General features: G+C 37.2%; 2 protein-coding genes across 2 annotated transcripts; both read left to right on the top strand.

Moving 5' to 3' along the window:
• Positions 1–6,155: 6,155 nt before the first annotated feature.
• LOC132173535 (thiamine thiazole synthase, chloroplastic) lies at positions 6,156–8,538 on the top strand. The gene is made up of 3 exons (XM_059585048.1): positions 6,156–6,674; positions 7,416–7,904; positions 8,266–8,538. The coding sequence occupies exons 1-3, from the start codon at positions 6,255–6,257 to the stop codon at positions 8,425–8,427; spliced, it is 1,071 nt and encodes a 356-aa protein (XP_059441031.1). The 5' UTR covers positions 6,156–6,254; the 3' UTR covers positions 8,428–8,538.
• Positions 8,539–10,050: 1,512 nt separating this feature from the next.
• LOC132173537 (DDRGK domain-containing protein 1-like) lies at positions 10,051–14,493 on the top strand. The gene is made up of 9 exons (XM_059585049.1): positions 10,051–10,229; positions 11,136–11,268; positions 11,405–11,507; positions 11,900–11,997; positions 12,488–12,589; positions 12,697–12,858; positions 13,204–13,260; positions 13,525–13,561; positions 14,123–14,493. The coding sequence occupies exons 2-9, from the start codon at positions 11,149–11,151 to the stop codon at positions 14,326–14,328; spliced, it is 885 nt and encodes a 294-aa protein (XP_059441032.1). The 5' UTR covers positions 10,051–10,229; positions 11,136–11,148; the 3' UTR covers positions 14,329–14,493.
• The last annotated feature ends 360 nt before the right edge of the window (positions 14,494–14,853 follow it).

Genomic DNA, 14,853 nt, shown 5'->3' on the forward strand with positions numbered 1-14,853 from the left:
CAAATCTACATCGTTTGGATAAAAACGGTGAAGTATTGAGAAGTGATAAAAAAAAAAAAAAAAAAAAAAAAATAGGGTTTGTTTTTTGGGTGGCCGGATCACCCCCAAGGGCCATGGGGGTGGCCAAACCACCCCCAGATCGGCCGTATGGGGTGGTTGAAACCACCTCTAGGCCAAAAAAAAAATTCAACCATCTCTTTAAGGTATATCACTTCTGCAACTAGAGAAGATCTTATAAAAAAAATACATTTTTTTCTCTTCAATTGCATGATGGTTTATGTCTGGCACAACTTTTAAAAGCTTTGTTGTTATTGCTTTTAATGATTGTCAAATACATGGATGATTGAATGAGTCCAAATATATAGTAGGTCAGGTATAATAATTAGTCCAGTCCAAATATATGAGTTCAAATATATGTCAGGTGTAATAATGAGTCATAATATATGTCAAGGTGCCATCGGTTGTTAAGTCTAGTTATATACAGTTGAATGTTAGTCCACAGCATTAACAACACACTAAATACATATGAATGTTTTTATATGATAATTAGTGTGTAAAATGAGGTGCTTGGTCACAGGTTCGGTGTGAGTTCAAATATATGTTAGGTGTAATAATGGATCCAAATATATGTCAGGGCTTATATGCAGTTGAATATTACTTCACAGCATCAACAACACACTAAATACATATGAATGTTTTTATATGATAATTAGTTTGTAAAATGAGATGTTTGGTCGCAGAGTTCTGTGTGTGTGAAAAATGGGATATATATTTGGACTCATTATTAAACTTGACATATATTTATACTCATTATTATACTTGACCTACTATATATTTGGACTCATTTAATCATTCTTGTATTTAACAATCATAAAAAAAATAGTAACAACCAAGCTTTCAAAAGCTTGGGTGGACACAAATCATCATTCAATTGAAGAGAAAAAAATGTATTTTTTTGGTGAGATCTTCTCTAGTCGTAGAAGTAATATACCTTATATCTACCTTTTATTATGGGTCTTATCTGGCTAATTTTTTTTTTTTGTAAGCTATTATTTCTGACTATTTTAATTTCATCACGTGGGTGATGCTGTGAATAATAATGAACCCAATGGGAGTTTTTGGGGACATCTCGTGGCTGACATTCGCTCAGGATTGCATGTTGAGTTCCCTTGGAACGTAATGCATCTTCCAACGTTTTACAGTAAAACGTTGGAAGATGCATTACGTTCCCTTAATCAAGGGGCTCATGTCCTTGCAAGACTAGCCACGGCCAATGATATGAATTGTGAGTGGTTCTTAGCACCAGCAGAATGTATTAGAAAGATTTTTAACGGCAGAGCAATCTGCTCTGTTCGGTCGAATTGATTATTGATGAAAAGGCAAGCTTTATTCAAAAAAAGAAATGGAGAGGATCCTTTTACATTAATTATGGGATGTTTTTAACGGTCGATTTTGCATCGTCAATGTATGAGACCATCTGCGCCGAGCATATTAGAAAGAGATGAAATGAGCTGCGGTATGTAACACTAGTCATTTACCCAAGAAAATATAACGGTCAATAATCGGACGGCCAACAAGGACTACGCATGAAGATGCTTGATCGGGTGGGTGTGGGGGGATTGCTAGAAATATTTAAATTCGGGAGGAGCTGTTCAACAGTGTGGACGTTATCACTGAGCTTACTTTTATTTATACACGTGTATTGCTATGGGAGTACAACACCTGGAGATGTGAAACTATATCTCGAGATCAATGATGCTAGGCCTTCCATGTGGATGGCTCACTTAATGACATCACATGTGATTTAGAAAAAAAATAAAGAAGATGCTGGGTCCACCACTTTTACTGAGAAAATATTTTTGAAATCTTCTCTCTCACGCCTATCAGTCTACCCAATGCAACATTATATTAACATCAGCCACGATAACCCTAGGATGGTAGATGAACGGCTCTGATAGCACAACAGATCCCAATAGACGATGTTGCTTTTTTACGATACAACAAATTTCGAGACAGTGTATCTCCTATCCCTCGTTGGGCAACAATATGTAACACAAGTGTTTTAGGAAACAGAAAATAAAAATGAAATGTGTATTCGTGTGGATTGAAATGAGAAATGTTTAAGAAACTGAATGAGAAATTTTGTATTATTGACCAATGTTGGCTTGGCCCAATCCGAGATGGCTAATCTCCAGACAAAGTTTTCCTCCAAATTGGGTTGGAGGAATTTCCTTCGACCTAATCTGTAAAAATGACATATATTTATTTTTTTAATAACATGTGAGATGCACATGTTTTTTTAATAAAATTTATTACAACTTTGTCTCTGCTATTAAAAAAACATGTGCATCTCACATGTCCATGGAACACATGTTACTTTTATACATTAGGTTGAAGGAAATTCTTCCAACCTAGTTTGGAGGAAAACTTTATCCCTAATCTCCGCACTTATCTATGGCTTTACCCAAAGACTACTTAGTTACAAAACTGCTTAATCAGTTATAACAGAAAATGTAACAAGTCTGCCATTTGATTTCTTCTAGAAGCTTGTATGCACGTGCTTGTTTTACTTGTTTTAATAACCAGCTGTAAACCATTATACCCATAACCTTCTTGATGCTTCGTCCTTTCTGCATTTGTAAAGAACCCTGCACTCTTACCATCTGCAACCTTCCCAGCTTCACCCGTGATGTACCCTTAAATTTAATCCACCCGTGACACAATCAGACGTCTATACTCCCTAGAAACGGTGTAGCAAAAGTTCACGCGTCTCAGATGGACACAACCTCTTTTTTCTGCAATGGCAGCAATTAGTCATGAAACAAGAAGTTTGTATTGCAAGAGAAAGAAAGACATTCTTGAGTGAATGAGGGAAGTAGATATGACTTTGATGAGAGAGATAGAGAAAGAGAGAGGGAAATAGTGAAAAGACCAGTGCGTGACATGGTGAAATAATCAGAGTCTTAATCCCTCAAATTGCCCCATAAAACAATCACTTAAAATGAGCGTAGATTTGATAAGCATCAGAGAATTCCACATAATTCTCACGTTGCACTTCTTATGAATTATTGGGTTTGTCAGAAGAGTACAGTTCAAATATTGATCTGCAGGCCATATTGGCATATTTTAAATCTTTTAGGGTTTGTCAGATTTATTTTCCTACAAAACTGAACCTCACGGTATGGGGAGATGTCCATAATTTCTCAGTCACCTTCACGTACTTGACAATCAATCGGCCAACGTGGCCCATTGGCCTGCATGCCAATGGACTGCTCTGGTTAGAAAGATTCCTCGCCCATATCAAAATTATTAGAGTTGTGTTTTGTCCTGACCTCTCTCATGTAAAATCTCTATCTCTCCATCTAACCCCTTGCATCGGGTTTAGTCGATCGAATGGAAGCTCCGAATACTTGAAGTCAAATCAAAAATATATATACCCAGTTACTTGATTATAATTAAGTATTTCAAAATTTCAAAATCGATAACTAGAACCGGACAACCTAGTTACCCGTTTTTCCCAACCGGTTTCGGTTTTTTTTTTTTATTCCCCTGTTTTGCAGTAGTTGTTGCAAGAGGAAGATGAGAGAGGGGAGGGAGAGAAGAGTAATGACATCAGGTAAGAAAGGAAAGCCAAAAAAGCCAACCCACTTCTCATCTAATTTTTTTAATTTTTTTTAAATTTATTTTATTTTTTTAAAAAAAAATTAGTTTGATTTTTCATTTTTTATATATTTTATTATAAATATCTTTTTTTGGATTTTCTTTTTTAATTTTTTTTTTAAAATTAGGGACGTACCAGTCTTGGGGCTCCATACTGTAGTGAAAAAGAGAAGAGATTAACTTCAATACGGTTGAGGCAGAAAATAAGGGTTTTCTGCCCACCACTCATAAGCTAACACATCAGCTTAGAACAAAAAATTAAAATGGGAACAAAACACCAAATTATTCTTTCATACAGTCATTTCAACCACCATCTTCTGTCTCTTGGAACCGCCTCCGCCACTGCCTCTGTCTCTTTCTCTCTCCGTCGGCCTTGTGAGGGAGGGGCACGGCCAACCCCGGCCCATGGGGTGGCAGCGCACCACCCCCAAGCCAGATCTAGGGGTGGCTAGCGGGCCACCCCGTGGCCTGGGGGTGGCCCGCGCGACTACCCCAGCCCATCTGGTGGTCCCCTATTGTGGCTACCCTCATTTTGATTTGGTGTTTTGTTCTCATTTTGATTTTTTGCATTTTTCTTGAATTGCTAATGTGTCACATGAAGATTGGTGGGCAAAAGGTTTTCTGCCATGATCGTATAAAAGCAGCCCTCAAAAGGAAAACATGCAATTCTTGGGGCTCTATCAATTTTTGCAATTTCTTGGGGCTTTATCAGGAAGTGATGAATTTAATTATTTAATTAATATTCTAACATTTCCTCTTATGTGTAAGCCCAAACTCTTCATTAATAAGGGAGGCTCATCATGTGGGATATTTAATTGAAATGATAAGTGAATTATGAATACAAAGTTCAATTCATATGGTATTAGAGCCGAATATCAATATTTGGCTCTAATACCATATATGAAAATACCTAATTAAACTCCATAATTGTATTTCCAGGTATTTATATAGTTACAAGCTGTAGAGATGTACGTAAGATAAACGCCAAAATGCAAAAAAAACATTTAGCTAATCGATCCTAACATACATTTTGTTAACAATTGCATGTGTGTTTGCCTATATTTGAGAAAGAAAATTATATAAGTTTCTCCAAATCTCAACAATCTATTAATAATAAATGATGATAAAAAGGTTAATAAATTCTAATTACCAAAAACTCACTCAACCACTAACATAATTACATTAGTTTTTTTTATTTGATTCTTGAATTATTGACTTTTCTTGTACAAGGAGTATAACTAATTATTTGCCTAGGGCCTTAGTATAAACGTTAGATCAATATAACGTTTGGCGGAGCTTATTTGGGGCTCGGGATTTGGTCAAGGAATGATTGATTTGGAGAGTTGGAAATGGGCACAGAGTCAGAATTTGGGAGGATAGGTGAATTCCTACTCCAACTACCAATACGGTCGAATCTCCACCTAGAATCCTTGATCCATCTACCACGGTAAGGGAGCTGATTAACCCATGCATTGGATGGTGGAAGCAAAGCTTGTTGAATTTTTTACACACGAAGAGAGGATGACCATCAACTCTATACCGATTAGTATGATCAATCAGAAGTGTTGGAACTACTTGCTCATATTAGATAACCAGTAGAAGGCTAAATAGACGGTAGTGGAGTGAACGTTGTGATAGCAACGTTCACAAAGCGAGAGTCTAACAACTTGCAAACTTGACGTCGAAATAATATTTTTATTTTGTCTTCCGCCCACCAAAAGTGGTTAATTTGTCTACTCCTAAAAATTATACTTTTAAACTCCATGATAAAAACTTTTCCGATAATCCTTTAGTTCTCTCGATAAGATGAGAATTTAAATAGAAGCAAACATGTGGAAAAATATCAAAGGAATATACATATTTGTACCAAATTATATTCCACACCTTATGTCCCTTTCAATACTTGTAGTGTTTTTTTTTTTTTTTATATCCCCATTTCCCCACATCCCTCAAAAAGTATATTCAATATTTTTATATTTTGATATAATCACCCTAATTAAGCGGATATTCGTTGCATAATTATTTTCAGTGCGTTTGATATTTTAATTTTTATATGCTGATATTTTAGTCAACAGTATATTAATTAAATGCTATCCTACTCATCACTGAAATTATAATGAATGCACCAAGACAAAACTCACCAAATTGGTGGCTAATCCTTTTCGTGACGACATGGCAAATCTGCAATCAATTAACAAATCCACCTTTCCCTACACAGATATTATTTCCTAATTAAACAATCCTCTCCACAAAACAAAAGCTGATTTCTTGCAGCAAAAGCTGATGAAAAGGTTGCAGAAGGCTCACATTAAATGACAACAAAAGTGCAGAGAGCACTCAAACGATGGATTGAGGTCGCTGATACATGAACGGCCTTAGATTAAGCCATGTCAGCCTTCTTCATGGGTGACACTTGTAGCTATGCTAAAATGCATTCTAGACCCTTCGTATCCTATCCTCTTCCCACGTGTCCTCCGTTCACGCTCCACATATTTTCGCCTTCCTCCTCCTCCTCCTCCTCCTCCATAAATACACTTCACTACTCTCTTCTTTTTCCTCTGCAGTTTCTCTAGCAATTTTAAGGCTTGATAAAAATGTCGACAATGGCCTCCACCTTCACCTCCAAACCCCAAAGACTCGCTCTTTTTGACAACTCCGCCTCCTCCTTCCATGGCACCCATCTGGCCCCACCCTCCATCCGCTTCCAGCCCGTCAAGGCTGGATCTCAACCCTCGATCTCCATGTCCGCCTCTTCATCTCCGCCGTACGATCTGAAGGCGTTCACGTTTGATCCCATCAAGGAGTCCATCGTTTCCCGCGAGATGACCCGGCGGTACATGATGGATATGATCACGTACGCCGACACCGACGTGGTGGTGGTGGGCGCGGGCTCCGCGGGGCTCTCGTGCGCCTACGAGCTCAGTAAGAACCCGTCCGTGCAGATCGCCATCATCGAGCAGTCTGTCAGCCCCGGTGGCGGCGCATGGCTCGGCGGCCAGCTCTTCTCGGCTATGGTAAGTGCCGTTAAACGAATCTGGTGGTGGGTTAAGATTAAAAATGCTAAACGAATCTGTTGATCGAACTCATGGCATCGAACATCAAGGACTCAAGTATTAACATATTTGTATATAATTTGTCTTTAAAGTTTTGGAATTTGGCTAGTTAAGTGGAAGGAAAAAGAGTAGATAAGACAACCTTGTTTTTATTTTTTGTCGGATTACCTGTAACATCTCTTGTTTTTCGTTATATTAATTCAGCACTTTTTGTGATATTTGTATAATTGTATTATGTAGATAAGGCCCATTTTCATCCTTGATTTTGCAAAATTAACTTGGAACTGCATAATTGTATTATGCAGTTTCAAGTTATTTATTTATTTATTTTTGTTTACTTTATATACAATGTTTTTATTATATATATAAAAAATATATAATAAACCCAATTTAAAATAAAAATAATATATGAATCATTAAAAGGATCTTGTATCAAATTTCATAAATATGTGTCAACATTGAGTACGGTCCACGAATACTTGCATAAAACAATAAAAGAAGATAAATCATTGACCAAAGGATTTATTTATTTTCTTTAAGAGTCTTTAGTTTCAAAATTTCTCTTTCATTGTAAACAAAGGAAATTATTGACAATTATTTAAGCAAATTGTGCTATGAATACTACATAAAGTGAATCAAAGTGCTCTGAAAAACATGTTGCGAAAGATTATGCATACTAATTTAATCTCATTATATGATCAGGTTGTGCGCAAACCAGCGCATCTCTTCCTTGACGAGCTGGGCATCGAGTACGATGAGCAAGACAACTATGTTGTGATCAAGCACGCCGCTCTCTTCACCTCCACCATCATGAGCAAGCTCTTGGCTCGCCCCAACGTGAAGCTCTTCAACGCGGTGGCGGCGGAGGACTTGATCGTTAAAGGAGGGAGAGTTGGTGGGGTGGTCACCAACTGGGCCCTGGTGTCCATGAATCACGACACACAGTCGTGCATGGACCCCAATGTCATGGAGGCTAAGGTGGTGGTGAGCTCCTGCGGCCACGACGGGCCGTTTGGGGCCACCGGGGTCAAGAGGCTCAGGAGTATCGGCATGATTGACACCGTGCCGGGGATGAAGGCGCTGGACATGAATGTGGCGGAGGATGCCATTGTGAGGCTCACCAGGGAGATTGTGCCTGGGATGATTGTGACGGGGATGGAGGTTGCTGAGATTGATGGAGCCCCAAGAATGGTATGTTTTCCCTTTTCTCTTGTTCTTTTGTGTCTTAAACATTTACACAAATCCACCGGAGTTTATATGAACCTTGAAAATTTGTTGAAGCTCCGATTGTTTAATAAATAAACCGATCATTTGCAGACACTGACTTGGATCATTTGCAGCCCTACTCGTGACTCTAAAATTTGAGTTTTAGAAGATATTTGGGTGCCTTTGTTTTTGTAACTGCAGTGTCTTTTTACCCTTTTTTAAGGAAATTTAGTTTGAAATGGAGTGGTCTGTCAATGTCAATGTCTTTGTCTTATAATATGCCACTAGAAAGAGCAAAAAGATGTGTTTTATCAATGAAAGTGATCATTTTTGGGGTAAAATGCAGGGGCCAACATTTGGAGCGATGATGATTTCAGGACAGAAGGCAGCTCACTTGGCCTTGAAGGCACTGGGACTTCCCAATGCTCTTGATGGGTCATATGTTGGAGGCATCCACCCGGAGCTGATCCTTGCAGCTGCAGATTCTGCTGAAATTGCAGACGCTTGATGTTATTATGTGTTAAAGAGTTTTGTTAATAATTTTTGTTAGCTTTTTATTTATGACTCTTTGAACGTGGAAGTGGTAATTCTAGAATTTGCCCATGAGCTTTTCTTATCATTTCTTCTTCGTTTCTCTCTCTATCCTCTCGTATCTCTTTATCTTCGGGGCAAGAGTGGTGTGGTCCTACACCCCATTTTCTGTGGGGTTTAATTACTTGTGCTTAAAATTATACAGCCAGCTTCAGCAAGAACAAGGTCAACTGAGAGGATACTATGGTCATTGTGCTTAGGTACAGCATCCCATTATCTTTTTTGCGTGATGACTCGAAAGGAAAATGATCAAATACCATGACGAGCTATATGTTTATGATGTGCAATCATTTCTTATTATGAGATAAATTAAGCTTACAAATCTATTCATTGTATTAGAGTCTTTCATAAGATAAATGGGGTTTATACTACTTATTCGGTGACAAAAATCGAGAAATATTTATAAGGAATATGCAATCTTCTTTAGTACGAATTTTTTGTCTACACACGACATGTAGGCAGTAAGTTGCAGCTCTTCGACTTAACATTTGACGTCTTCTTATCTTTTTATAAAGTTTACTACTTTGGGGCAAAGACAAAAACTTGGGGAGACGAAGACATGAAAGTTGCAGGCGATTTGTGAATGTCTCTAGATCGCTCTCAAGGTTGACCGTTAATCCTTCCATCTATTGTTTTCTTCTCTAATTTCTTGGTTCTCTTACTTTTCGGCGTCAATAGGTTTTTTTTCTTCCCCCCTTCTAATATTTTTTAAGTACCATCTAGATAGCACTAACAAATGAAGCCAAATAAACTATAATGAGGATTCGAAATATTACACATCGATCAATCAATCAACGAGATATTCAAGATATCTTAAGATCCAATGTCATCCGATAATTGTTGCCCGTGCTCGGGTATTAATTAGGGAATCATTTGTTTCATAATAAAATATTTTATGATTTTTTTTTTTTTTTTTTTGAGTGTTTGGCATGATGTATAAGGTTTTTAGATTGATCAAGAAAAATAAACTTTACAAGGCATAAAATGGTTTACGCTTCTCATATGCGTAAACCATTTTTCATTGCTTCTAAACCCCTAAATAGGTATTATGAGAGAGCTCACTATGGGACTTACTTGTTTAAACAAGTCTCGAGCTACTCGAACACTTGCATATGAAGGCAGACTCTATAAGGGCCCTATAACAATAATCTGCCCAAATAACAAGCAATATAGAAAGACAATTGCATTAGATCTCAATCTTATTTTCAAAAGCCTTCTATTATCATATACTAGAGATCATTTTTGCCAGACAATTTTTTCTTCGAGTCAAATGCTGAAAAATGTTTTTCGAATTATGTTCAGGTTCAATCTCATTTTCAAAAGCTTTCTATTTTCATATATTATCTTCTTCCACCGCTGTCTTTTTTCACAATTCCTTAGATAATATATAAAAATAATAAATATTTGACGATTTTTTATACGAATCAAATGAAAAATGATTTTCGAATTATTTTCAAGATTGCAAACAAACAACCAAAAGTAGCCTTTCACCAAATTTGTTTTTTACTCCAAACAAACAGATAGGGTGAAGCCGGGCTGCGGGCATGGGAAAAACAAGAAAAGAAGAAAAGAAAACGTAGAGTGCTACGGACGACGTCGTTTCTGTCCTGTTATTTTCTCTATATGGTAAAATTCTCTCTGCAGCATGTTCTCCCTCTGAAAACGTCTTTAGCGTCCAGACCCGTATCACTCTGACTTCCTTCTCGAAGAATTTTCAAGGTATGTTCGCCAAATTGTACTTTCTTTACCTTTTAACGGAAATTTAAAAGTGAAAAGTATGGAACCCTAGCTCTCTGTTTGTTTCCCGAGAAAACTCGGGAAAAGAAAATGAACGAGAAAAATCTACTGGTGTATATATTCCTTATAGTCTTTGGTATCTCATAAATTTAAAAGATTGACTAAGGTAAGCTGAAATTGTCGTATTATGTTCAGTTGATGCGGGGGTTTTGGTTTCGAAGGCCCAAATTTATGAGATTAAGAACTCTAATTTGTTTTCTTTTCGCGCATTTCTTAGAAACCAAACGCAGTGCTAACCCTGGCCAATTTATTCCAATCTGTAGCTTCTAAATCACTGGTTGTGGATTTTGTTTTCTATGGCGCCTGACTATGAGAATAAGAATTCTAATGTGATCTTTGCACCGAAAGAGAAAAGGAAAAGAATTATAATTTTGTTTGATTTCTTTTCTTCCATTGTCTGAGAAACCAAACGCTGCGTAAATTTCACTTACTATTCGCTTATCCAAAATTGCGTAGAAACTCTATAAATTGTTTTCCTTTTTCTCCCTTTTCATTGCGTCATAGCTACATTTGAGTAGTTTTTGATTCGTAAAATAATTTATACCAATCTCGGATGAAAACTGAGGGAAGCAGCTAACTAACTTTACCTGCCAAATAGTGAAAATAAAAAATTGCTAGCCAACCTAGGATTTGTGAATTGCGGAAATTTTATTTTGCAATAAATTTTTAGGGACCGGGTAATTATTTAGGTTATGTTCAATTGCCGATTGGATGTCAAACTGTTATAACAGTTTGGGACGTTGCATATCTCTTCCTTGGATTATTAGTTGTGTTGGGTTTTTATGTGTTAGTCTATCTATAGGCTCACAGTAATGTTCTTAATGGCAGTCTGAATTGAAAGATGGAGGAACTTTTTGTTGCGATTCTCTCTATGCTTCTCTTTGCTGCATTAGTTCCACTATACCTGTGGAAACGCCGTCATGATTCTCGAACCCCGGATGAAAATGAAGAAGAACATGAGGTCTGCTTTCTCCTTTTCTTCTCTCTGCCTTAAGCTTCTTTTAGAGTGTAAGGTTCAATTTTCAGTAAAGATAAGTTATCAGCAGAATTTGGATTTGCTTCTTTTTATTTCATCTTTTAACCTATTATGAAGTTAGGTTCCAAGGAGGGAAACAGTTGTACGGGCTACTGGTGCTCGTCGAATGCGTCGGAGGCCAGCTGCGGGAGCTAGTACATCAGCTGCAGCAGCAAGTGTTGAAGGTTTGTAAAGTGATTTTTTTGTTGGTGGTTGTTGTTGTTTGTTTGTTTTTTTTTTTTTTGTTTAATTTTATTTTTTGGTCTTGGTCCTGATATATTAAGTTTTGAAATGTTTTCTCGTGTAATTGGTTTGAGTTTTGAAATGTTGAGTTGGTTTGAGTTTCTATAATATGCATGAGGTCTGAGAGGAGCTTGAAACAGTGTGGTCACTTTATTAGTCATTATTTGAGTATGTTATTATGGTTTCTTTTGGTATAAATTTATTTACATTTGGTATATGAGAATGATAAGTGTAATTTGGTAGTTCTTGTGATAGAAGTTTCTCAGAAGGCTGTCGTCATGTCATTCTGCTAGAGTTATAGCAGTGAAGTGATCATTCTTAAATGTAAACACAGAAATTGTTGATGAAAGTGATGATGAAGCTGCTGTGGGTGAGGCTAAAGCATCAACGAAGAAGGAAAAGAAACGGCAAGAGCGGGAAGCACAACGTCAGGTACACTTTTTTGTCTCTCTTATATATATTCTCTCTGTTTTATCTTTATACATGGTTTTGGTTTTTAGCTAAGATCATTCATTATTGTTTCAAGAATATCTGGTTATGGGCAGGGCATCCAGTGCTTGCCTTGACCATCTCACCTTAGATGTCATGAAAGCCCAACTGTTGATATTAAAATTTAGAGCAAGAACTATCTTTTTTATTGTCCTCATAGAGGTCTAATGGGAATGGGGACATGTGGTGATCGCTAAGTAATTCTGGAATTTCTCGCCAACTAATGAGGATCAGTAATGAATGAACTTTTTAACCAATTGGAAGGATCCGTCTTACAAAGTTTACATATTCAAGTTCTATTTAAGATGTTTAAGTCCTTGGTGTGTATGAAGTTTGTGTTTCAAATTTGTTTGGATCAAAAGAGCTTTGTTTCACTGAGTTCCACACGATCATTTTGCTTTGTTGTTCTGAGTTCCACATGATTGTTTTGAAGGCTGAACAAGCTGCAAGAGATTCAAGGTATAGTAAACAAGACAAGTACGCAGAAATGCGGAGGAGGAAGGATGAGGAGCGTGAGGCAAAGGAGCGTATGCTGGTAAGTGATTTTTTTTGTTTATTGGATTTTCAGTTTGCATGTGCGTGTACGTGTGTTTGTGTGGACGTGGGATTCCTTGTTGAAGAATTTTGTGGTGCTTCATATAGGAAGAAGAAGCAAAGGCTCGTAAGGCCAGGGAGGAGGAAGCTGCTGCATTAGAGTTTGAGAAGTGGAAAGGAGATTTTTCAGTTGATGCTGAAGGCACTACAGAAAGCGAAGTACAAGATGGAAAACAGGACTTGCTTTCCAATTTTGTGGAGTACATAAAGGTGAGTTTCGGTCCTGTGCGTGATTGACTCCTCAGAGATTTTGTTCTTTATTTTTTCACGCAAGTGTTAGAAACCTTCAATCTGAGTTTCTCATCTCATTTGGTGGTTTAATGAGCAATTCCAGTATACATGAAATCATGATAAGTGAATGTATTTGACAAGTGTTAAAAGTACTTAAGAGGAATAGGGGATATCTGCTAGCATATGCGATAAAATTGTTTCGGCTCAGTCTGCAGATATGTCAGTGAGAATACGAAGGCTTTCAAACATCGGTTGTGGTGCAGACTTGTCTTTTTCTTTACTTTTTTTCCATTTCCTTTTAACTTGTTTAATGTGATCTTGCAGAACTACAAATGTGTTCCCTTAGAAGATCTCGCTGCAGAATTCAAGTTACGCACTCAGGTACTCTCTGTTCACCCTTTTGACTTTTGTTCCGTCATTTTGCCTCTAGATGCAGTAATATATAAGGTTTCTATTTGACAGCAAGGATGAATATTAGAATTCGTTCTGTTTTTGAGAAATTACTACCCATGTTTTGTTTGTCTACAATTCTTTTATAATGTATCTTGTATCTTTTATTTGCATTGCGGTTCATATTGTCACATAGAGTTGTTTCATGCAAAATATGGCTTTCTAATGTTGCAACACAACTCCTTGTTGATGCAGGAATGTATCAATCGGATTACTTCCCTGGAAAGTATGGGTGCGTATTGTTCCATTTCTGCATAGTTGTATTGACCATCTTGTTGTAAACAATCAATAGATCCTTCTTGCAACTTTTTACAGTTGAATGCTTAAAAACTCTCACATTTCAGCATCTCAAGGATGCCTTTTGTCATGAAAGATGCTTTGATTGTTAACATTTTTTTATTCTCCTTTTTGTTTTCTGTTTTCAAAATAAAAACATTAACCAATAATCCAAAACACTCAAAACTACTTTTACTCCGCCATCTTTTACTTTCCTCATGTACCATCAAATTTCTAAACAATGTAACTTTCTATGTTCGCTTTTGTGGTTGACTTTTTCTCATTCGGTAGTTTTCTATGCTATTTATTTGTAGCTGGGCATAGTCCAAGTGTTTTTTCTTTTCTTTTTAATTCATCTGTTTATAGCCTTTCCTAGTCTTTCCTTGACGAGACCTAATTAGAAAGTTATTTGCCAGATTTATGTTCCATAAAGTATGTATGGTCTTTACATGCTCTAAAGCATCTTCTCCTAGTTCTCATGTTTAGGAGTGTAATGTTGGATTTGGTTTTCTTTTAGGGCGACTTTCTGGTGTCATGGATGATAGAGGAAAATACATATACATCTCACAGGAAGAAATGAAAGCTGTTGCTGACTACATTAAGCGTGAGGGGCGGGTTAGCATATCACATCTGGCTAGCAAGTCCAACCAGTTCATTGATTTGGAGCCAAAAGCCCAGTTTGTTGAGGAAATCGGCAATGTGGAGGAGATTACTGTATCTTGATTCAAGCGAATCTATGTCATAGATATACAGTAGGCAACTAAATGCATAATGAAAAGTAAAGAGGCTTTATTCAATTGTGTACATGACTTTTAACATGAAAACCTACGAATCTACACTTTTCTTACTGAGAAACTCAATATAGGTTTGACAAGGGAATTAGCAGGATTTGGTTTTGTGGAGTTTGATTCTGCGCGCGGGACAAGCTCTGTTCTGCCAAAAACTTTGTTCACTTGTGCTGTGGTCTGGGTACGAGGAAAGGAAGATCATTTTTTACTCCAAAACTGGCATTAATGTTTGAACTTTTTAAGTTGTTATTTGAGCAAGAACTTAATCAAAGTCACCGATTGATTTTAAGAAGCAAGATCGTGGAAACCCTGTTCTCTAGCTTATAGGCTTCAAAGATGAACATGGCTTTCATTACTGTTAGGGACATTATAGGCTATGTTTGCGAACAGGCCGGGCCGGCACTGTAGCTGGAACGGCACTGTTTCAGCTACAGTGCCAGCAGCAAAAATTGACTTTTTT

Source organism: Corylus avellana, chromosome ca3 (assembly GCF_901000735.1).
Source record: "Corylus avellana chromosome ca3, CavTom2PMs-1.0".
NCBI classification, from domain to species: Eukaryota; Viridiplantae; Streptophyta; class Magnoliopsida; order Fagales; family Betulaceae; genus Corylus; species Corylus avellana.